We start from the raw sequence: 24517 nt of genomic DNA, 5'->3' as shown, positions 1-24517 counted from the left end.
CACAGTGTACTTTATAAGCATCAGTTGCTTAATATCCGTTTTGGAGAAGTTAAGCTGACCACAGTCGTGTCTGAGACTCTAAACTCAGCAAAGTTTGCAATTAAAGACCACAAAGCAAGTAAATATAAAGGATACAGTGAAACTGAGTTATGGTGGAGGTTAGTCTACAAGTGTCAGTACATAAATTTTTTTCAAGCCGTATATATTTGCCCGTGTATTTGTCCTGGGCACAGCTGAGAAAATATAATTTTTAAAAATTATTACAGGCTTGATCAGAGTAAAATCATGTATGCTTAGCTACCTTTGAAGGTACATATGGGTCTGACAAAGTCATATACCAGTTACTGCTACAAACGCGCTTCTGTGGACAGTCACAGAGTATACAGCAAGACCTGGGCTCTGGGTGCTTTTATACAATGTAGGTAGAGAAGAAAGCACCAAACAGCAATAGGTGCTGTCTGCCACTGTCTGGTCATTAACACCAACTCCGAAGGTGATTTTTTTGGGGAAGAAGAAGTGGGAACTCCTGGCAGAAGCCCTTGGGCAGCAGACATGGTAAGACAAACACTTGTCCTCTCTGGGGGGCTGCTGCTGCTCTACCTGCTTGATCAACCACTGGGTAAGGAGAGCTCCTCGACAGATCCTCATTTAACTAGTTTTTTTCCTCTATGTGTGATATCCGTATATGAATAAATAGGATTTCCTGCTAATCAAAAAGATACTAGAGGATGACTGCTTATGAGCAATAAAACTAAACTCTCAGAAAGTGAGGCATGGCCAACCTCTAGCTAAACAGCCTGAGGAGCTGTGGAAAAGGAAGTCTCCTAATAGTGAATCAAAGTGATTCTCCATCAAACCACAACAGCTCTACCCTAGTTGTATGACCAAAATCTGACGGGATGATTACTTTTATCCAGCAGTCTGCATTTCAGCCAGAACAGATGTTTCCCCTGACCGGACCCACATCAGCTGTAAGAGGAACCAGAGGGAGTTGTCTCTGCTGTAAATGTACCCATAGCAAACATCTGAAGTTAAACAGATCCTACACGAAAAGTGCTAAAAAGAAATGTTGCTCCTGTAAACTGCTTGGAAGTGAAGAAGATGCAAGAACTCTTACTTTTAGTTATGTAAATAAAGAATAACTCCATCAACTCTAATGGACTGCTATTTTAATTAAATCATTGAAAATGGAAACCCTACTCAGCTCTCTGCATTTTCTCATGTATACGTATTTTGCAAAGGTATCTAAATGGAGAGGTTGATGTTAGCTCCATAGCTCAAGCTGTGCTGTATTTGTGCTACTCTGAGACTACATTTCGAGAATTTAGTCCTGTATAATGAAAATCCAGACAAAGATATATTCAGCAGATGGAAACAGATCTAGCTCTAACAACTTTATAACGCAGGTATTGTTCAGAGCAGCTGAGAATCTGGCCCACCATTTGTTAAGCAAAATCATTGTCTTGTGTACTCGGATTAATGTACACACTAATAAAACACATTAATCTCTTCGGGTATCACTGTAGGTTTTTTGTGAATGAGACATAATGTAATAGAAACATATAACTTCATAACTGTTGATAAGACCCTTTAGAAATCTTAATCTTGGTATTCACAAATGCTTCTAACTATGGTAAAATAATTATCTTGGTGCAAAGGAAAAGAACACTGTCTCTAATAGTTATTGACAGTTTTTCTTGAAATGAAAACAAGAAGAAAAATATGCAGGGCTTTTCTTGTAAAGAAACAAACTTGATAAACTTAATAACATTTACTACAGAACTGAATGTTTAGTGGGAGATGACACTTCTCTGCATATGTCTGCCATAATTACAGATTCAGAGATTTACATGTAGTTCGTTAAGTTAATTAGTCCATTGTACTGTCCCTGCTATTTCACTGTACTGTATTGCAAGCTATTTTTTTAGAATACCTATAAATTACCCTAAAATACAGTCTATCTTTATTCCTTGGGGAAGAATATGTTTTTACAGATGTCCATGTCCAGACTTTTTGCTTGGTATCATGTTAATCATTCCATTTCTCCTCTTTATCTTGATTATCCTGGTTATTTCCCATTTTGCCATCTCAAATACTTCTTTAGCCTTGGTGTTCACCACAGACAGTTACCGTTACCAGTGAATACTTGCCAGTGAGAGAAGGGACAGTCCATGCATCACCAAACAGACTGCTGGCATTCAGAGCAGAGACACTACTTTGAGCTGCTCTACAACAGCATACACAACAGCTACTTTTTTTTTCATGTTACACACCTGTTTGTTTGTCCCTGAGCCTTTGAAAATAAGGCATTTCTTGTCAACTTGCTGCTTTGCAATGCCTGTTTCAGAGGGTGTGCAGCCATTTGAGCAGCTTCAATCACAGCAACAGACGACCAGTAAGAATAACACTTACAGGGGGGGCTGAAATTCAGTTCTGGGTGCATGCACTGTATGTGCGATTTAGGAGAATTAAGCAGAATTAAATGACATAGGATTAAATGCTATGGAGTTTTACATTCGTTCTTAACAGAGCTGGAGAAAGCTGACTTTTACAACTCTTCTCCTGAAATGCCCTCTATCCTTAACCCTTTGGACAGTGTAAGGCATTTTCAACATTAGAAATCTGGGTCAGACCTACAGATTGCTCCAAGCTAAGGGTAATTTATGAAGAACGAGCAGTGAAGCACTAGATATTCTGTACTCATGTTGTCCATTAGGCAGCTTTCTGCAAACTGCCTTTTCTTGGCAAACTGTCCTTCATTGTAAGTAACTTTGAATCCCCCTGCTCATAGTACTGGTATGAGTTGAGGCATTTGGAACTCACTCCCAGTCTCCCACAGCTAATCCCACCTTGGTTTATCTCTCACAAACTTTCTGACCTTTTATCTCCTCTAGGTTTTGCTCTTACTTTAACTTAAGGACACTTGGAGTGGCTAAAGGAAAGTAACTCTATCTTCAATAGTCAAAAACCCACAGAAAAAGGTTGCACACATCTGCTTTTAGTTAAAAATAAAAATACACAAAAGAAAAAAAAAGTAAAGAGTAAAGCTTTGAAATCAAAGTAACACAGATATTTATGGCCAGTCTTTCAAAGTTGCCCACAGGTACACAGGATATCTGAAGATAACAGGGATGACTCTAAACCCTACCCGAGGCACAACAACTGCAATAACAAAACCCAACATACCTTCACATGTGAGTAGGAAGTATTCCAGATTGAGACTGAAGGATGCACTGAAATAAGTGCAGTTTTCAATTAGATCACACGACAGACACCGTCTGTTGAAGTTCCCATTTGTGCTTGCGCTGAAAAAGTTAATACAAGTCCATGAAGGTCAGTGAGCAAATGTTATCTGGAAGCAACATTACTTGAACCTTACTGTACTGTAGAACAAGAACATAAATATAATGTGTCTAACATTAGTAAGAGACAAAGCATTTCCATTTGGTTGAGTTTAAATAGCAGTAATGGCTTTTTTTGCCTGAATGGAGAATACATAAAAGGATACTGATGTCTTTTTTGCAAGGTCAGGTAGCTATAAAGGAAGGTACAGTTTTTAAAAGAAAATGATGGTTGCAATTCCACAAGTGGAAGTCATAATTCGGTGAATGAAGGCATGAAACAATGGAGCAGTATTTCTACACATATTACAACAGACAATAAAAAGCTGGAATTGCTTTATTTAAGTTTCTTACTGGTTGCCTCACTAGGTCTGATTTGCCAGCAGCTGCCTCACAGGCCAAAGCGCTTTTTTGGCATTTAAATAGTTGCTCTTATAACATCCAAGTAGAAAGGAAAGACTGGATTTAAGGATCTGTTTTTTTGAAGAAGGTAATGCGGTTTGTCCACATGCTCAGAAGTGTTTTATAAGAGTCTACTGAAGGTTGAAGAATGAATTACAGAGTATTAACAAAAACTAATAACAAATAAAATTTTGCAATGTTATAACATTTTGAAACTTCAAAATGCTTCAAGAATATTAATAGAACTTTCCAGTATTACTGTAAAGGAGATGAGTGTTTTTGCTGCTATTTCAACATAGAAAGAGATGAGTCTGAGCAACCTGTTTAGCACCATAGAGACTGAACTGAGTAGCCCCTGGTTCTTGTTTAGGCTCAGATCATGCCTCTGCCTTAAATGCTGTTTACAAGCTACTAAATCAGACAAAAACAAGTTAAAAAAAAGGAAAAAAACAACCCCAAAACAGAGTTCTTTATCTGATATAACCTATCAGAACTCCAGTGGAGCTCTGTCAATTAACACATGCCAAAGGTGCTCTTAAGCTGACACCCTTGGACTGGGACAAGACAAAGTCAAACCACCCAGTGCAGGAAATCAAATACCTGAAGCGAGGCCAAGATCACTGTGTGTTCAAAATAAGGTCAAGGACATCAACATTTTGGGAGCCCTTTATCTGTTGCCTATGTGGGGAACTCTGGTTCATGAGGCACCAAGGTGAGCTGCATGCCAAGCTGATGAGGGGTGGGAAGCTCGTTAACTTATACCAGCAGCTCTTGAGCAGCTGCACCTGGACTCAGCATTTAAAATGAGATTTCAATAGAAATGAATGGTCTATATAATTTTTTTTTCTTCAATTAAAAAAAGCACTGAGCTGAGCCACTCTCAATAAACTGTGGAGAGCAGTGAACAGGCATAGAGGTCTTGAAAGCAAAAAACGATTCAACTACAGGTAATTTATTTTCCTCTAGTTTCCTTCCCACCGAGGAAAAAAAAAAAGGTATGACATCATGTTAGAGAAGAAAAATATACTGATGTCCCGTAGTCAACTGATGCTATTGCCAACTCTGCCCTTCGTTGCAGATGCTGAGAGGACAGCAGGGGGATTGAGAAGAAAACCAAGAGAAATGGAATAATGGTTCCAAAATGATTATTTAAAAGTTTGGATGTCCTCCCCTTTGTAACTTGCTCCCACAATACTTCACAACAGCTACACTACAAATAGCTTACTAAAAAACAGCCTTTTACTCATCATACAATTACAGAAGTATAACTGTATAACTAAAATTATCTGGAATTGCAGAAAAACATTCACAAACATAACATACTGTTACTTCTTTTCAGTTTTGTAAGAAGGTGCTATCATATTTCCATGCAAATGCTACCTGGAAGTATAAAACTAGTTTCTACCATTGGTTTATGTAATTCTGAATTCTTTCAAGTGTTAAGCCATTCTGTTTTGAAAGTTTGGTGACAGTTGAGACCAATTTAAAATTTGCAATAAAATGAGAAAATTGCTAAATGCAAAACATTTCCAAATGTCAAACATTTTGTGACACAAAATCCCAGTGACACACTGCAAGATCTTGCAATGCCATTAAAGATAAACACATAACACATCTGTTGCAATCTCTATGTAATGATTTGTGTAGGATTGAAAAAATGGGGAGTTCTGTATGTGAAGCTCATAAAGCACATACCTGTATAAATGTCGCCTTCTTGGCAAATCTTCTGTGCTGTGGAAATAGCTGGAGGAAAAGAATTAAAAAGACAAGTTTATCATTACAAGTGTGTTTGCTAGTATCTCATACAAAACCCATCTTTATTCACATAGCCATTTTCCTCATCTTGTAAAGGCAAGAAAAGTTTAAACCGAACTATAAAAACATACAGAGGGGCACATCACTGGAGAGGCTCAAGCAGGTATGTTGTAGGCAGTTAAAACAAGCATGGAAATGTTTGGGTCCTAGACTGGTCGTGTCAGTGGATCAAAAAGGATCAAGTGATTAAGTGAAAAACCTTCACATCTTCACCTTAAGCTTTATGGTGCAGAATTACTGTTAAACATCTTTCTTCATTTTTTTTTTTCTTGAACCAATTTTTATTTCTCTGATCACTTTTTACTCTTGGCCCAGACTGATAGCTAATAAGGGTCTGATTTGAAACCACTGAAATATCCTTTCTGAAAAAGGGTGTTGGATTTTCAGGGAAGACATAGTATGGCGTTGAAGAACACTTCATTGTCCTTGTTTTGTGCTAAGACTGCGGTGAACTCTTCTGGCTAAACAGCAAAAGCCTTGTTATGTGGTGACAGCTTCTGAAAATAAGAGAGGTGCTGCTGGAGGTGGCCAACCTCAGTCCAAAGTACAGGGACCAGATTGATCCCCCGGAAGCATTTCATGTGAATAATGACAGACTACAGGAGCATCCATGGGGTGAACAACACATCAGGCAGGACACTCAGCCTGGCTGGTCTGCTTCCAATGACCTGCGTGTGCCTAGATGTACAGTTTGATTGCACAAATTGTACCTGGAATTTTCTGCTTGACTGGACAGTTAAAATGCAAATAAGACTTTTCTGCTTAGCTGTGTCAAGTGGTTAAGACCCTTATATCATATTGAAGCTATTGGCAATTGAGGATATTCAAAACCTTGAAGGAGCATTGTGCTCTTAACGATCATTCAAGTTTATCATATTCCAGAGACTTTTTACTCAGCTGTTCAGTGACCTTTAGAAAATGAGAGGTGAGAGCCTTGTATCCAGCTGAAACTTTGCCAGGAAAGGATTCCAGAAAACCTTCCAAACATTTTATTACATAATTTCTTGAAATGTATTTTAAAAAGTAAACATTTACAGAAGTTATTTTACAAGCATAAAAGGCAAATGTGAAGAAGGGTGGGGTGTTTTTTGTATTCTAGCATTTTTTTTTCTAATGCACTGATAAAGTATGCCAGTCAATAAAGGGTTCTCTCTAAAACTGGCTATCTAGGTGGTCAATGAAAATAGACTTCAGAGGTTAATATCAGAAGTTGTAGCAGGAGAAATCACTCCTCTACAAAAATGTATTTAATAGCCAGAGAAAGAAATTTCTGAACTATACAGAGAAAACCTAAATAAGACAAGATATATGGAATGGCGTGAGAGGTTAAGCCAAAATGCAGCCAGCTTCTCTTGCTGCATTATCCCCATCTCCTTATGGTCATACATTTCAGATGCATACACAACACCACTGTCACTACAGTGCAGGGCTAAACACGGGAAGATTGATTTGTTAGACCAAAATTTACTTACATTTTATGCCTCTTTTCATCGTATGCCAAAATCTTTGTCACATCCCAATCACCAGATGTAATAGACTGTAAGTTATCACTGCTAGTGTTGGGCTGCCAGAAAGAAAACACAATTATATTTATTTATTCTTAAATAAAGATATCTGAGCAAAGCTTCTCTGCTGAAAGGAGCTCTTTTGACTCCCATTACCTATTAAAAGTAAACCATGCATGTGTGATTTTCACCCCTCCCCCTGCTATTTCTGTGAATCTAAAGGCATATTAAAAACAGAGAGTCAGAATCATCTTAACCACAGTTCCACAGAAGATAATGGGATGAATTCAGCACAGAACAGCTTCAAACCCCTTCCTCTAATCCAGCATGCCCATGAGCTTCTGATTAATCCTTTATGGCAGTTCAGGGATTTACTTATTTATGTACAACTAAGAAGGCATTAAAAAACCAAAACAAAGGAATGATATTGTCTGGAAAGAGACAGTTGGTTGACCTTTTCATTTTAAGTATCTTATTTGGAAATTCATGTTATCTTATGCCAAATAAACCATGATTGAAGGTTTCGTTTTATGCATAAGACCCGCATTGTACATTTGTACCTTCCTGTAAGGCCCCTCTGAGTGCAGGTACCACTTTTTATTGCTTTCTACTGCAGGTAAGACCCAAATGAGTGGCAGCAAGCGAGTCACCTGTGATGACGACATGGCGATGTGGTAGAACTTTCCACGTCCTCCCTGGGGAATGGCTCGCACAAAGAAAAACTTCCGACCATCCTTGGAAAAAATTGGCTCTTCATTCTGCAAGCGGCAAATTCAAGGGTTGTATTACTGTGAATTCATTGTATTGTATTTAAAATTGCTCAGCATTGCAAAACCCCGTGAAATTAATTCACATGGAAATAGAGAGTGCTCTTTAACAGAAACCTGTGGTAAATAAAAAACCCGATGAAAACTGGAGAATGTTTTGAAAACGATTGCTTCTGTGCTTTTAAGAAAGCAGACAGGGAGACAGGCAGTAAGGAGAGTCCCTTGACTATAAAGCAAATTCCCTTTTGCAGAGCAAAAAGTGCACATATACAGCTGGCTGCTCAGGGCAGTTGGAATGAAGCCTTTAGAAATGGTTTGAGCCTTGTTGGCACAAGTATGACAAACCCTGTTTACCCTGCTGGAGGAACTGACCTATTCTTGTCTTCGAGGAACCACAACTAATTGCTGTCTTATCCTCCCCTTCGTAAATATTTCAGTGAAATAAACATTTGTAAGAAAGCAGGAAGTCTTGCAAAACTGTCTTTGACACAGAGCTCCCAGGTGGACGTGATGATTGACTTTTATTAAGTGACTAGAACTTTCAATCAGAGGCAGAAGAGACTCAGCAGAAGGAAATCAAACATCACATGTGGCAAGCAAGCATTTCCTGGAAGGGTCTTTGTTATTTTTTTGTACAGGAACCCTGAGGCACACGGAAAGTCTCCATGGCAGGAGATGGTTGAACAGCAGATTACAAGGGAAAGCAGAAGGATGGTCCATATGGTGTGACACAGAAGCACTGTACCAAGGGAACTGCTAGCTGAAGCTCCTCTACTTTGCATCTTGAATAGTTGGGACTAAAACAAGAGCTGAACCTCTGCTGAACCCTTCCTCTGATATCAGGCTTTTCTAGGGGGTGGCTGAGCCCTGCCTGCCCTGGCCCCTGGGTGCATGGAGCTTCGTGGCTCCTTCTTCTTCAAGAACCATCAACAGGGAAATTATTGCTCAGTGTCTTCTGGGTCATCCTTTGGCTAAGTGTTTATGAAATACCCCGGCTTTCTGCTTGGCACATGTCAAGATACCACACTGAACCAGCCAGAACTTGATTGTACAGGGAGACTATGGCTAATGCAAACACCTAGAGCAAAGAAATAAACATTTTTGTTTCTCATGGGCTAACACATTATCCTTATTATATGTTCCTCTACTCCCAGTTCTTTACTGATCAATTATTTTCCACTATTTATCAGATTTATCAACACTATTAGGTGTTAAACCTGTTTGCTATTCCTTTTATTTTCCCCTGCTCAGGTTTTCAGTATATTTTAAAATATGCCCATTTACAGTTTGTTGCAGTTCTATGAAATAATGGTTTCATTTGTTTCTGATGTTGTTCTGGAACTTGAAACGTGAAACTCTGTATTATTTCCAAATGTCTTTCTTGACAGGAGAAACCTCATTGAAAAACAGCTGTGATAACTCGGGCAAACCTTCTGCTCGACAGGCTTTCCTTTACTGATGCAAACAGCAATGAGTTCACCCTACACTTCTATATTTGCGCCTACTGCATTATATATTCCAGCAATATGTCTCTGCCAGGGAGAGCAGGCATTGTGCAGATTAGTTTGAAGTTCATTCAGTTACCAGGGAAGGAGGTACATGGCACGGATGACAGATGCGAGGCTTTAGCGCTCAGCTGATGTTATGAGACAGCCTGTTCGCATGTTCCCGCTGCCGGAAAGACAACACATTAATAGAACCAAAGCTTTACGATCTTGACAGGGATGGTGACTGATCCCGGATGGTAAATGAGGGGGGACATCAGGCTGAGAGGCTTTTGGAACAGGATTTTATACTGTTGGGAACTACACTGGGCATGTAATTAAAATATTCTGCGTGTGACACAAAAAGTTCGAGCCTTTGGCTGACTATTATTCCCTCAATACCCAAAACACTAGATTGGAAGAGTACTCCTTGAAAATAACAGGAGATCAGTTACATACTCATAAAAGAAAGTACTTTTCTCATGCAGCAGGTAGGGAATTTCTGGAAGTTTTTACCCCCGGAGGGTTATGGAAGCAGTTGGTATCAGAAGATGTGAAAAGGGATTGAACAAACTCATGATTCATTAACAGGTACTAAAGGGAATAGACACAGATACTGTCTCACATGTCTTTAATCTTTTTGTTGTAGATGGTGGTGAAATATGAGAGGACTGGACTGCAGAAAGCAGTCAGCTCAAACATTGTCCTTAAATGCCATCAGCTGCCATGACTGCTGAAGGCAGAATGGAGGAGTAGAGGAAGCAGCAATGAGGCTCAGTAGGGAACTTCTTAAGTCCTTATAGCTCTGCTTGTCTTTTTTGCTCAGCTAGATCTCTGTATTTAGACAAATGAATTCTACCCAAACAGCCAAGGCTGGTTTCCAGAAATCTTCTGCTTTGTGCAGATGAAGGACAAAGCTGTCCTCACGTCAGCTATGCGTAGCAATAACTCAGTGCTCTCAAGACTCAGGTATAAGGGGAAAAAAAAGGTAAGGTAACGCTTGTGTGATTCCACAGCAGTTTAAATTGAAGCTTAACTCTGACTCAGTAAGTGTGGGCCCCTGATCCCATTTGCCTTTCTGGGACTGGTGTGAACAGACAGTGCCCTGGTTCAGGAAGCAGATCCAGCTAGAGCTCCTCACCTGATGGGTGATTGTCCCCAGGGTGGAGGAGGAAGAAAACATGTGGCTGGAACTGTGGACTATCCAGTCATCCACAGAGTTGAAGGAATAATCACTAAGAAAAGTACGACTCTTTGGCTGGAGAAGGAATTGGTGGGACTAACCAACCTGCATCACTGTCAGTAAAAGAAAGGTACAGCAATTCCATTTCCAGCAACTTGTTTATTGCTGTGTAACAAAATGATGCCAAAAAAGGCTTCAGCTTTTGTGACAGAGATAAGGAGATGGGAGGCTGCTGGAGAGCATCCTGACTCCTGGAGGGACCAGTGCTGGAGTTCAGAGTTGTGCAGCACAGGACAGTGTATCTGCAAATGGTCGGGAGAGAAGAAACCAAGGAGTGCCTCAGAGGCTTATCCCAAGTTTGGCAGAATCAGGGGTGAGGGAACAATGCTAAGGGTAGTCTGAGCTTCTGTAGGTCTTAGAGAAGGACATAAAGTCCTGGAACAAGAAATAACAATAAAAAAAAAATAGAGTATATTATCGAAGTATTGTAGAGGTCAACTCAGCGTCACTGTATCTGCAGTCAGTGTCTCTGATCCACCTTTGTCCAGATCCCAGAATTAATGACTTTGTTCTGTCAGTATTTATTCTTTCAGGGAAATGTCCCAATACTTTAAGTGTCACAGGGCAATAGCTCTGATAAACAGATAGGTGTGACATAAATACTTTTAACTCTGTCTTTTAGTAAACAGTTCATTGAAATCCAATGAAGTATTATAAATACGTGTCGGCATTACTGTGACAATGAAGTCACCTCCTCCTCTGGGTGCAGGGGAAAGATCTCATTCCATCCCCTGCCATGCTCAGCCCCTGTGTCAATTCTAAGCTTCATCCTCCATCCTGGTCCCCATGCTCATCTGTGGTTGGGTGCACCACACCAATGGCCATCTCTGAAGCCAGGGCACCTGCCATCAAAAGCCAGGGCACCTGCCATCAACTGGGGAGGAGCCCATTCCTCCAGGTATCGGTCTGCCTCCACTGAATGAAATTAGGACTCTTCATTTAAGCACCAAAGACACTGTAACCACAAGCTGCTTTGTTAGCTCTGGCAGATTAATTTGGGTGTTTGAATTACGGGGCTTTGGGTCCTATTTCTGCTTCATCCTTTGTCTTTAGGGTAACTTCAAGTCAGTTATGTGGCTGTTACATGGCAGAAAGTCTTTCAGGGTGAAACAGTTAGTCCTGTTTGTAAAGTCCTCTGACCTCTGTTTTTATTTAAAATAATCTCATTTTATACTGACTATTAACCACCTGTGAGAGAATCGTTACTGCGTTATCATGCTGCCAGTTTTAACACAAGGGAGTTGTAAAGGAAAAATGGTGTGAGGTTTTCAACACTTCAACCTTTTGACAGAGCAAATGTCCTAATTTTCGGATTTAGGCGATCTGAAACAGTAGGGAAATAGGAGGACTGGAAAGAAAAACTCAGCTCAAAGGAACTGTTATCAGGGGAAGCCAGCCAGTCCATGCAGGCGGTTTTGGAGGTTATATGTCTCTAAAGAATTCTGTGGTAATCTCCTGGTCCTGTCAACGTCAATGTCAAAGCCCATAGTATTTGATGGAGTTGGAATTGCACCCTGGTTTATAATTAAATTTGTTCAGGCACATTCACAATTAAATAAATAAGCCAATTATAATGCCAGTAAAGTTTATCTTCAGCAGGTGCTCAGAAATTGTCTTATTTCTCCCTTGCTGACTCATTGTCTGTATATGACCATCAATGGCACTATCGGGAAATGGCTTCTTCACAAAAATTGAAACAAAATTGTTTATAGCTATAATTACTGTTGCAAAGGATTTGTATATTTAAGCAAAAGCATGAAGAAAGTTCAATCTGGCTTTTGTGCTCAGAAATGCAAAAGCAAATCTATAAATGAAAGTAGTAAAAACTTCCAAAATCCCTAGGCAGCTTCAGTGAATATGCATCTGTTCAAATTTGTGCGAAGGGTTTGAAAATTCTGGTCATCTCATCTGACAAGAAGTGACAGACACTTTCTAGCAAAACCTGTATAAATACTGTATATTTCTCAAGATACTGTGAATAATTTATCCTATTTTTCAGCTATGCAGATGGTGACTTCGGTATTTGTCGTTGCCTGTGTTGGAGAGAAGCTCTCCAAAGTTTTTGAACGTGAATAAAATTAATTCACAAGCCCAGAAGGGAACACAAGATCACTTACTATGACCTTCCATATACAGACAAAAATCTCACTGAGATGCTACTACAACAACAAGATTCAAATTCATGGGTCTTATGCCCAATCACAGAACTCCCAGTATTTCAGCCATCTGAAAAAAGTCAACCCTGTCATCCTTGGAGACTCCCTCATGTCCCTGGTCAGTATCTTCTGGCACCAATGTTTTTCTCTCCCTGATTCCTGTTCTCAGCCTACTGTGAGTTGGCCCCTATTCTAGGAGTTGGCCCCTATTCTAGGAAGATAAGATGTTAGACTCCCAAGAAAAACGTAAAGCTCTTCACAGTTTCCAAATCAGGTGTGTGGTGTACAATGAAAGAGTATTTCAAAGAATGAGTCAAGCAGCTAGATTCCTTGGTCCTATTGATTTAAAATTGGTGTCTTTCTCAAAAAAGGTCTAGTCAATGGAGCATAAAGAACAAGTTGGCCAACTAGGCAGTGGGTGTCTTCTCCAGGATGGAGAAGTTGATTCTCATGCTCAAGGTCCATTAACTGTGTCACCACACTGCTCACCATACTGGCTGTCTACAGATGGGAATTGGCACTTAGCTCATACGCGTACTCCTCTATTTAAATGTCTCAACTGAGGAGTCTTCATCTTGAGCTGAGTCACAGTCCTGAGCTCCTTCAGTAGCTGCCTAATGTGGAATTTATCTCCTCCCTAAAGAGGTTACATTAGAGGATTTGCACTAGATTTAACATTTTCACATCATTCTCATAGTCAGACAGGCATGCCATGAAAATAATTTTCCAGTTATTTAGATGAATGTGTCATAGAGAAAAAGGTTAATATAGAAAATACCATTATCCTAGTAATCACATATTCAGTCAAAACTAGAATTTTAAGTAATTTTGTTGTCAGAAATACAGGCAAAAGAGGTCTATAATTCTCCAGACTGTTACAAAGGCTGTTGGAGAGTACTATCAAATGTCTCCAAAGTCCGTAGCAAATGTTATCTTAGTTTAGTACTGAGATGTCTGACTCATTTGGCTGTAATCAAGACACTTCTCTAACCTCAAACGAAGTATGTCATGTTTGGAGATGCAGTAAAACAAACTAGATTTCCTTGGAGCATGCCTGTTAGAGATTGACAGATCTTTTACTACAGTTATTCAGTTATCAAAGCACCATCTTTAAATGTTTGTCCATGTAGTAGAGAAATGGATAAAGCAGCAGTGTAAAAACACAAGTTGTACTGCACTGCACTAATGGAGGTTCCAGTAAATAGCAATGAAAGGATTAAAGCTGTCCTTGGATTTATACAATAAACAAATCCTCTGAAGTACTTTTTTCAATTTTAAAGATAAAAAATATGAGCAATTTCATTTTCTCTTGACTTGGCTTGTCTTTGAAGCTTTTGTTTTCTACTCAAGCCAACGGTTGCTTTATGAGTTTAAAGAATACTTCAGCAGCATTTTTACTCTATGCCTGAGTATACCAGCAAAAGATAATTTGAAATGCTTGGAGCAAAAAATCTATTTCCTCTCTAAAATCAATTTTTGTCTGGATCAGGCATAGCCCGTTGCTGTAGGACAGCTACTGAAACAGAGGAGATCCTTGTTCTTGCTGTGAACTTGTGTACTGTAGTTTCTACAGGTTCTTGGATCCTCTGAACAAGCTGTGCCAAAAATGTGAAATGCTTTAAATCTGGACTTGGAAAAATATAGTACAAGATCTTTATCTGCTACTCCCTGTCTGGCACTTATATATCCCATGAATATTGTGGCTGAATTGGTATCAGCAGCTTCTCTCTAAAGAACAGCTTAATCAAATCTGAGGTCACATCACAACCTGACTGCTGGGGAAGTGTTATAAATGATCTTCAAGAGATTTATATGCTGGAAATATAGAGGTTTTATACAGACATATATTAAAAAAACCACCAAACCCTTTTCTGAAAAAAAAAAAAGAAAAGAAAAGAACAAAAAAGAAAAAGTCCCATAAATCAAAACTTCTTGGGGGTTTAAAATTTCTATCTCTATTTTTTTTCAGGGTTTATTTTCATCATTTTTTTATTTCATTTGGGGGATGGGAGCACATGGACATACAAAGTAATTGGGTTCTGCACAAGTTACAGTGTCAGAAGAATTACATGACACAGATGGCAAAAGAGGACATTAAACTGCATCAGGTACTTTCTCCCCATTCTGTGCTCCATGTAAGCTCTCATTGTTTTAATTACCCCATTGACAATTTGATTTTATTTTTCACCTTACATGTGCAAATAGCTGCAGAGTAACACAGATAATTTTGTCAAATTTAGCTTAAATGACTTAAAAGTCCTATTCGCATAAGTTTGTCTCTAAATGGACATTGGGACTTTTAATGAAATGACCTTTGATCTTCTGTTTTTGACAGTGGACTTCTTTCCTGTCTAGAGGATAAGAAAGCAACCACTGCACTGTTTAAAATCATCATCAGTCTCCAAGCAGGGTACGAAGGACTACCTCTGAGGCTGACAGGTCAGTGGGTGAATTTCCACTAGCATCAGCTCTTCATCTCTTTTAAGTCCAAGTAAATTGGAGGCTAAGAACTATGGGACCTACCAGAGGAGATGGCAACTTCAATAAGAACAAATCACGCCATCTTCCATGTATCTTTCTCAGGTCTGGAAATCAGTTTTTCTCTCTGGGGGATAAACAATGAAACAAAAAACCTACCAAAAACTTGACTGCAAAGAGATCACTATTACCTGTCGGTGCAGCCAGCCTTCACTTTCATCTTCATGTTTCTAAAACAAAACAAGATCATTAAATACCATACTTTGCATGTTATTGGTGCAGGAAGCAGTTGGATTGAATCTGAAAAGTGCAGAAGCACAAAGAAACATTTAAATTGTGCTTCAGGAGTATAATCCAATGACTACTTTCCTTTCCTCTCTGATGAATAAGCATGCACTCATTCAAGAAACCATTTTACTCATACAGACAAAACACATAAATCCACAAGATATATTATTCCCCAAAGAAATAAAGCTTGTTAAGAAATAAAGAAAGGTTGAAATTAAAGTTGTTAAGAAAAGACGCTGCACTGTGCCCTATGCACGGTACTGCATCATTTTTTTCAAGCAATAAATATATCAGAACCCTTTTCTGCTGTGGAATCACCTATTCCAGTTTAAAAGATGGCATTTGCTATTACTTACACAGGTTATGTCAATATGCCATTTACATTAGTGTGTCTACATGATCAGCTACAATTCAAATGTGGGTTCATAAGCACAAGCCATTTTTAATGTCATTAAATGTGTAGAATCATACAATCATTTAGGTTGGAAAAGACTTTTATGATCGTTGGGTCTAACCGTAAACCTAACGCTGCCTAATTCACCACCAAATTATGTCCCTAAGTACCACATCTACACATCTTTTAAATACCTCCAGGGACAGCGAATAAACCACTCCCCTAGGCAGCCTGTTCCAACACTTGGCAACCCTTTCAATGTGTGTGTGCTCGTGCACGTCTACAGTTATTTCAAGACAAGAAATCACTCTCTTACACACGAAAAAAAGGAAATATTGTGAACATTGTTTATATCCTGTGTCTGCCTAAATAAATGTGTGCCAGCTGATTTGCTGCCAGGTGAGATAACTGAAATACTTTCTCCTCGTGTGGATTATGAAAACCGATGGCAAAGGACCATATGGCTCATCTCCCCTACCTTTGTGCAGACTCCTGTGGTGGCGTCGCACAGTGTCAGGATGGACACGTTCTGGGCCCTGTTCAGCCAGTTTACTGCCACCTTGGTGCTGGTTGCCCATTTCACCATGGTTATGTAGTAGTCCCTGCAAACACAGACATAGGTAAAACAAATCACATTGCTGACACCCTAATGAATTGCCACATGGTAGAGCAGTTGGAGGCTGCTGCAGGCAAACGGTCCAGGAGACATCTCTGGTTATTAAGAATGCTACGTCTTGATGTCTCTAGGCTTCCTTATGTACCGATTTCAACGCCTAAAAATGACACTTTTAGGGCTGTGCAGGTGTTTTATCTGCCACTTCTGAAAGTCATTTTCAGAGAAGAGACAAATACAGAGATAAAGAATCTCTCAAGCTATTTCGTCTTCCAAGAAGGACTGAAATGCCTGGAGCTACAAATTTATGCACAGGTGGAAAAGAAATTGAAAACAATTTCCATTCTGAGCACAATAACGGGCTGATTCAGATCCATCACTGCCAATGGCTGGATTGTTTATGCTTATGAAGAGTTAATGGCATCTAAATATGCCTACTGCACACCAAAATATCCATGAGTCTTGCATTAAAAGGAAAATAGCAAAAAAAGATAGAGTTTAGAGAGACACAGGGTTTCTGCAAGGCAGATGCAGCTGGTTGCCATAAAGACGTCAGCAGAAACATGACAGTCTGCAGCAGCAAAACCATCGTCTCACGCTCCCTGTACCATCCTCTGTTGCTGGACACATTCAGGTTATGATAATATGTGGAGTAAATCCCCAGGACGGGCTGTAGAGTCCTGTAATCAATGTCTTTAGCAAAAGTCCTGTGCAGTAGTGAGCAACGGAACCACTTAGGCTGGGCTGGGCTGGAAAACACAGGATCACAAATAAATACACCGATGGTTGCCCTCTCAGAGCCATTCTGCAGTGCTGCTCACAGATGTCCACCTCTGGAGCAATTCAGGGCTTCAACATTTTATCTGAAGGTAAAACCCTGGCTGAGCTGACAAAACTGGTGATGTTATAATATACTGCTGGGCTATGTGGGCCAAAGACATCCTTAAATTATAATATGACTTTTCACAGCATACAGTCTATAAAAAATTTATTAGTTCATTTGTTTGCTATAAAATATGTATAAGGAATTGTTGCTCATTGGAATTAATGTGCTGTGTCACTGGAGAGTACTTTGTGTTCTGGCAAGTGCTCCTGCATATACTGAAGAGAAAGGGCAAAAGCAACAAAGGCACGTTTGTCTCACAAAATAACAAGTTGGAAATTGATTTTGTAGTTTTCAGTAATATTTAGTGCCTGAATTTGGCTGGGGAAAATAACAAAAGACCTCAATGATTGCATCCACTGCACAGGAAAGAAGGTGAGACAACAGCTGTCTGAAAATTCAGTGCCTGAAATAAAATTGTAATTTGAATCTTTATCGGCAACAGCATAGGCCCTAAGAGGAAAAAAAAAACCACAACAAAACAAAGCAAAACTTAACAGTATAACCATTTCTTCTTTCTCTCCAAAATTAACTGAGCAGATTCAGTCTCCCCAGAAAAGGCATGTGAATTTAGTACATATTGTGGCTGGGAGCATTTTTTCCATAAATCCAATTTAAAGTTTGAAGGACATATATTCAATTTTTACATGCCTCTCACTGTTTGAACACTGGAGCCATAGTTCTTTTTCAGGAACTTTTAAGTATTATTTTAAGTCCACTGTTATATTCCCGACCACCCTGGAGATGGACATGGAGTCTCAATTTCTCTCTGAACCCTCTCCCAGCCATCAACCCCATGGATCCTCCAGCCAGCAGACAACTAGAGATAGTTGTATAGCTATTATTATAGCCTCAGAGTAGTGTGAAGTCTTTAATTTACTTCACTCACATCTCTTCTGTAGGACAACCAAGTTTTATGTTTCCCATTCTGCAGAGGAAAATGAGACAATAAGACGTGATTCATCTCAGTTAATTTTAAACATCTGCAGCTCCAGCAGCTGCACTGGTTGAGCAGCCAGTGGAGAGAAACAGGGAAAAACAGTGCGTTTCCCAAGCCCTCTTTGCCTGAACTGAACCAGATTTTATACAGAGCTGATTTAAGGAGAAACTATTTCTTCTGATAGAGAAAATCAGGACCAGCAGGTACCTGACCTCTTTGTCTGTAGACATCCACACCAGAGCAGGTTACACCCTCCAAAGGGGCAGGAATAACTTATCTGAGCCCCTTCAGGAAGGGGACAGATATGCTGAGCTTTGCAATGTGCTTCCCTATCCCAGTAAAGATGCTGGTGGTTGGGTTTGCAATCATCTCAGACTGGCAACTGTGCAGCTCCCTTATTCATACCCTAACTTTATTGGCTGCTTCCTGGAGATATGAATCTAAAATGTAAGGTATGAGCCTACAATATGAATACTTAAAATATGACAACAGTAATAAAGCCATAAACACCACAAAGAAGAGATAATGTTATATTATGTGGCCAAGTGACAGGCAGCAGCCCAGCCTGAGGTCCCTGGGGCACCAGCAGCTCCTGCCTCTGATCCAGACTCCAGTTCTCTGAGTTTCTCCATTATTTATTTGTTCGTGGCCTGAGCAAGGACCAGGGATTATTTCTGCACTCAGAGGAGATAACATCTTTCTTTAATTTGCCACCTGGGATGCAAATGTGATGTGAGAAATAAGTTGGATCCCGGTCCAATTCTGACCACCTGCTGATGTAACTCTTGGGGTCCAATGGGTTTCACAGAAAATAAAACATTGCCTGTCAGATACAAAATGTTATAATATTTCCTTTTCCCCTGCAATTTCCATCCTTTCCCTTCACTTTCTTTTTCTCACGGAAAAGCATGGCATTGGAGGAAATTCGGCAAAAACGCTCAGAATGAAGATTTTTTTAAAAAGGAAAAATCATCAAAATTATATCTTTTCCCCCAAATAATCTTTTCCCATCATCAGCTTTGCTTTTTTTTTTTTTTTTAACTGGAAAATATCCCAGTTCTGTGGAAAATTTCTGACTTCCTTTAATCCTGAAAGAAAAAAGACCCTGGCATATCTCCACTTTATTCTCAGCCTTATTAATTGTACCAAACCACTTTGCCCCAGATGAAAAGCCCACCAAGAAGCACCGCTCTGTCCGTGTATCAGCTGCGGGAACAGATTGCGCGCGCTGAAACGCCTCAGATAGGAACACTCTGCTTGAAGATCCTTATCACCAGCTTCCCCTGCTTCTTTGAAACTCCTCTCTGTAACCAACTGTACGGTACGTCCCTCTCGCCTATTTTAATGAAATGTTGTCACACTAATCCTCTCGTTTCAGAAAACATATGCATAATGAAAATGCACCCCTACTGCTCTAGCAACACTACTTAGATTATGCCCTAGGGATGGAAATTGCCACGTTTTTGATGAAATATACAGAGACCAATTAATTATGATATATTTCGCATCATTTTACAACATTGATTGCAAGCAAATAAATTACAGCCACCCATAACCACCAAGGACAAATTTATTAACAACACTTGGATCTTGAAGTCTGAAATTATTACTGTAATTAAAATGTTCCTGAGTCTCTCTGTTTATAGAGTAACCTCGCAATAGAAAAATGATACTGTCCAGGAGTTGCAGATCTGATACTATGATTGGGAGGCTGTGATGAGGATCCTGAATTGCTGCCTGCTGTACACAGATCTGAAGTTGTATTTTTGAAAGGCAAGAGCAGTTATAGCCATTTGGTTTGCTCACAGGTCATTCACCTTTTGTTGCATAAATGGATTTGGAGTATTTTAGTCAGTGAAAACATGTTCTGAGGCTGACACTAGCTTTCTTAGCAAAGAAAGGCAATTCTTACCATAAATAATCCCACTGCTTTAGTATCCTCTCATCAGATGACTACACAGACTATCTGTTTAGAGGCCTTATATATTTACCACGCACAATGACGATACCCCTGCACCCTCTCCTGCCCTCCAAGCTGCCCTATTTCATCAACTCTGTGTTGTGCCAGTCTTTGCTGGCACTGGAATTACAGATCCAGCAATCTAATTTAGCAATCGGTAAAAAAAGGTGAGCACATATATTGGTTGGATGGTCCTACAAGAACAAGTGGTGTGCCTGGGAGGGATAATCTTTCAGCATTATGTTTGGAGAGGTCACTACAGATATTTTAAATGTAGAAGCAGAGTCTGATTTCTCTTGGCCTGCTATAAAACTATTTCAAGTTTAAATCAAAGTTACTGAAATCTGGATTTGGATTCTAATCTCCAAGCTTTGCAGGGAGGTGTGTCATGCATTATCTAAAGCTGCTTCTCTCCTGAACAACATGACCTTCCTTTTAAGTGTTCAAAGACCCGTAAACGTAGCTCAAGCTTTGACCACATGCTGAAGTCCAAGCCAAACTTTTAAAGTCTTTCTGAATGCAGACTTAAGCACTTACTTAATTAGAAATGGGTGTCTAAGTAGTTGGCTGAATTGCAGGCCAACTTCTAAAATACACTTGCCCTAAAAACAGCAAAGAGCTTTCTTTTTTATTTTTAATGAAGATTGGGCAACGTGTTTGCAGAATGTCTGCCTGGCTTCATTCCTGTGTGCATGTCATGAAGCTGTGAGCTCGTGTTTGCTGTGTTATAGAGCTGCCATGGTTCTGCTTCATGGTCTTCATACCGGGTGCAGACAATATCCCCTTCGCAATGCCTGTGATTACACGTGAAATGAATGTGTTATGGATTTGGGGACGTTCTGCTAAGTTCTCTAAAAATAACCGTACACTGAAGTTAGTCTGGGTCACAGACATTTTAAGTAAAACACCAATAATGTTCTTTAAAAATACATGTAAGAAGAAAAATAATTTGAAAAATTTTAAACAGATTGACACAAAATGAAACTCCTTGACAGTGGCAGAGAAAGGCACTGTAAAATGATCTTGAAGAAAGTCAGGGACTGATTTAAATCACTGACAGAAATGAGGGTGAGCATCTGAGGGCAAGAAAGCACCTACCTCATTCTCTGATCATCTGGGGGAGTCATTTCCAGGTCATGGGTAGGTCCGTTCAGACCAATCACATGCAAAGAAATAGTTGGATTTTCCATTCCAGCCTGGATTTCAAAATAAGAACAAATTACCATCTCTTATACGACACAGAACGGGTTTGATTTGTTACATCCCCATGGATGATAAAAATGCATTTCCATCTCACGGGGTTATGGACTGGACTGCTGCAGTTGTCCACAACAAAACTGCAACTGTAGTGATGTGGCACCGAGGTGTGGAGGCATAACCAAGGGGTAATTTCACTTAGGACACCTCTAGCCCTGATAAAAAAAATGTTACTTTTCATAGTGACTATAAATATTGCTATTTAATATATCTTTTGATAAGACGTTGTCTAAAGGATGATGGTAGATATAGTAAAGTACTGATTCATTTTGTATTGTAGGAAAAGGGCATCCCCTACTGAATCACTGCTACTTTCCACAAAACCTGTGTATATGTGGAGAGCTATCCTGTTAAATTATGGTTCAATTTAGACCAACATATGAGGTCTTAGGTAATCAGGGCATAAAGCAAGACACCCAGAAGAAGTGACTGCAGCACAGTACACTGCTGTACTGTCTTATAGTAGAAAATTACAACAATAACAGGCGCAGTGTGTCGATACTGGTGGAAAGCTGTGCTGGTGCTGTGTACCTGCTGCAGGACCACTGAACAGGTCTCTGCAATCAAGGAGAGATTGGCTCTTAAGCCCTTTCTTTCTTTCACTGTGTTCTTTGTAACGCTCAGGCACAACATGACTCCAAAGTCCTCTGACATTAGGCCATCCTGGGTATTCTAATGAAGCCCAAATACTACATTTTCCTTCTATATACAAGGGAATGTATCTAAAAGTAGTAATGCTGGCTTCCAAACTCTCACACACCTGTCTAGCGTGGAATCACCTTTGCTTTTGTGTCGGTACAAAGAAAGAATTTTAAAATTTTATTTTCATTATATTGAGAATGATTAAGTTGAATCAGAAAACTGCAATTTTACAAATGGAACTAGAGAGTAATTCACTGGGGAACAGCTGATCTCCCCTTAGATCTGTTTATTTTCACTGGTTATGAATGTGCACTATTACACAGTCCTCCTGTCTGAGCCTACTGGGAAAAAAAAAAATTAAATTTTTTGATAGAGCAACAGGACTATTTGCTTTATTTTCCCTTACCTTTGGATAATGATACGTTTTAACAGTAGGGTAAAGGCTGCCAGTGTATACTGGGATCTCCATGGTGGGGACTCGGGAGGCATTAATTGTTGCATATGCTAACCTGGTGCCATCAGGAGACCACCAATGAGCAATATGAGTCTTCAAGATCTCCTCTAAATAAAAAATAAAAAAAAATATATGGAGGAAATAGAAAAAAAAGCTATTAGACATAAATTACCAGTTAGCAATATATGAAACAGCGTAGATATGAAAATCCCAGTCTAATCACAGCACAGGGACGATGCCACAGGAATATCCATTAAAAATACTCATTAAATTATGCCATATTACAAAAATGATCACAATTGATAACAATTACTCTGAATATATAGTTTATTAAGCATAATTATCTTGCTCAAGAAACAATAAATTATTCATAGTAGTACACATATTGATGACAACATATATGTGTCCTGTACATGGATATGTGAACATACATAGGTGGGCGTGTTGGCAGAGCTTGGATTCCTGCCTCCCTGACGGTCACATCAGTGGGGGTCAACAAACTGCAATGACTGAGATTTAGTTCTCCTCCATAAAGAGTTCACAAAGTCATACCAGAGACGTACTAATGGATTCAAACAGTGTTTATACTTAGATACAAGTGCTTTAGCTACAATTTAAATCTTCCCAAACTCTGTTGCCAGTTGGGAATAAACAAAAAAAAGGCAATTGTCTATAGGCTATGCAATGCTGGCACTTTGTAACACTTTACAAGACACCAGGCTTTGGAGCCTGTGGCTTGGATACCATCTTGACTTTTATTCCTATGTCATTTTTTAAATATCTTTGCAAAGCAGTTCTGAATAAATTGCCAAATACTGATCCTTTTTACCACTGAATTTTAGGATTACAGATTTTTTTGTGATTTGAATAATGTAGTTGCTATTGAAGAGGTGCTCAGAAAGATGCCAATACAAACATGTCAGAGTTCAAGTATGTAAGGAGAAAACAAGATTCCCATCATAAGAAATGATTTTGAAGGCTGGCAGAACCTCATTCTTATTAAACACAAATTCAAAGAACTTCTAATTTCTAATATTTTTTCTTATAGTTTTCCTATCCTTCTTCAAAAAGATGACTTCAGCTTATAGATACCCAGAAAAGCTGTAAAATTCATTCTTTGTCCAAAGTGTCTCCAGTTACTGACATGTGGAAGACACTGACTTCACTTTTTAAACTTCCATTTTGCACAAGGCAATAACGTAATCCATTTTCATTAAGAGGCTTAATATCATATGAGTCATTCCTATTTAAACCATAGCAGAAGGACTTGCATACGCTGTACAGATTGATGGGCAGGGAGACAGGTCTCATTACTTAAATGTGAGAACAAGAATTAAGGAGGCTGCAGAGTGTTTCTAAACCTTCATCACTGAAGTCCTGCTCCACAAGTCCAAGCAGCTCCAACATCTGCTGTTATTGCTGATCATTGCAAAAAAAGAGGATTTTCAAACCCACCAGGTTTGTGCACCAACCTATGACGACCCCTTGATCCAACCAGAATGTCCCTCTGGTCTGAAGAGTAGAAACGCACCAAAGGCTGGTTTATTTCTTTTTAAAAAATCTTGGATGAGTCATTCTTGGAGGGCAGATGATTATATTCATCATAGAGCAAATGAACACCTTTGTTAATCCAGACTTGTATATGGCTTGAGACAAAACTCAAGATAATCTTAGAAAGGGTTCACAGGAAAATCACCCTCGATAGTCATGCCTTCTACAAATAACAAATTAATTAATCAATACTTAATGGAAAGATCTAAGTGAGATTTCAGAAAGATGTCTAGGAAGTTGCAAACATTACATGGGAAAGCTCATGTCTGGCAAATTTTCTATGCTGCATTGTACCACCTGTTGTGTGCACATTTAAAAGATGCTGCTTTTGACTTTTATATTGG

General features: G+C 39.3%; 1 protein-coding gene across 5 annotated transcripts in view; it reads right to left on the bottom strand.

Moving 5' to 3' along the window:
• The window catches only part of DPP6 (dipeptidyl-peptidase 6), a 576912-nt gene that overhangs the window by 34815 nt on the left and 517580 nt on the right, over positions 1-24517 (bottom strand). For all 5 annotated transcript variants that reach the window (XM_014945135.1, XM_014945136.1, XM_014945133.1 and 2 more), the window contains exons 9-16: positions 22575-22729; positions 21368-21465; positions 16352-16475; positions 15383-15421; positions 7714-7821; positions 7031-7122; positions 5439-5486; positions 3187-3305 (exon numbers count right to left, since the gene is read on the bottom strand). In XM_014945135.1, the coding sequence (XP_014800621.1) occupies positions 3187-3305; positions 5439-5486; positions 7031-7122; positions 7714-7821; positions 15383-15421; positions 16352-16475; positions 21368-21465; positions 22575-22729 (783 nt within the window). The remainder of the gene's footprint in view (positions 1-3186; positions 3306-5438; positions 5487-7030; positions 7123-7713; positions 7822-15382; positions 15422-16351; positions 16476-21367; positions 21466-22574; positions 22730-24517) is intronic.

The sequence above is a fragment of the Calidris pugnax genome, unplaced genomic scaffold (assembly GCF_001431845.1).
Source record: "Calidris pugnax isolate Ruff unplaced genomic scaffold, ASM143184v1 scaffold54, whole genome shotgun sequence".
NCBI classification, from domain to species: Eukaryota; Metazoa; Chordata; class Aves; order Charadriiformes; family Scolopacidae; genus Calidris; species Calidris pugnax.
The sequence above is the reverse complement of the archived record's forward strand: the minus strand, read 5'-3'. Positions and strand labels throughout refer to the sequence as shown.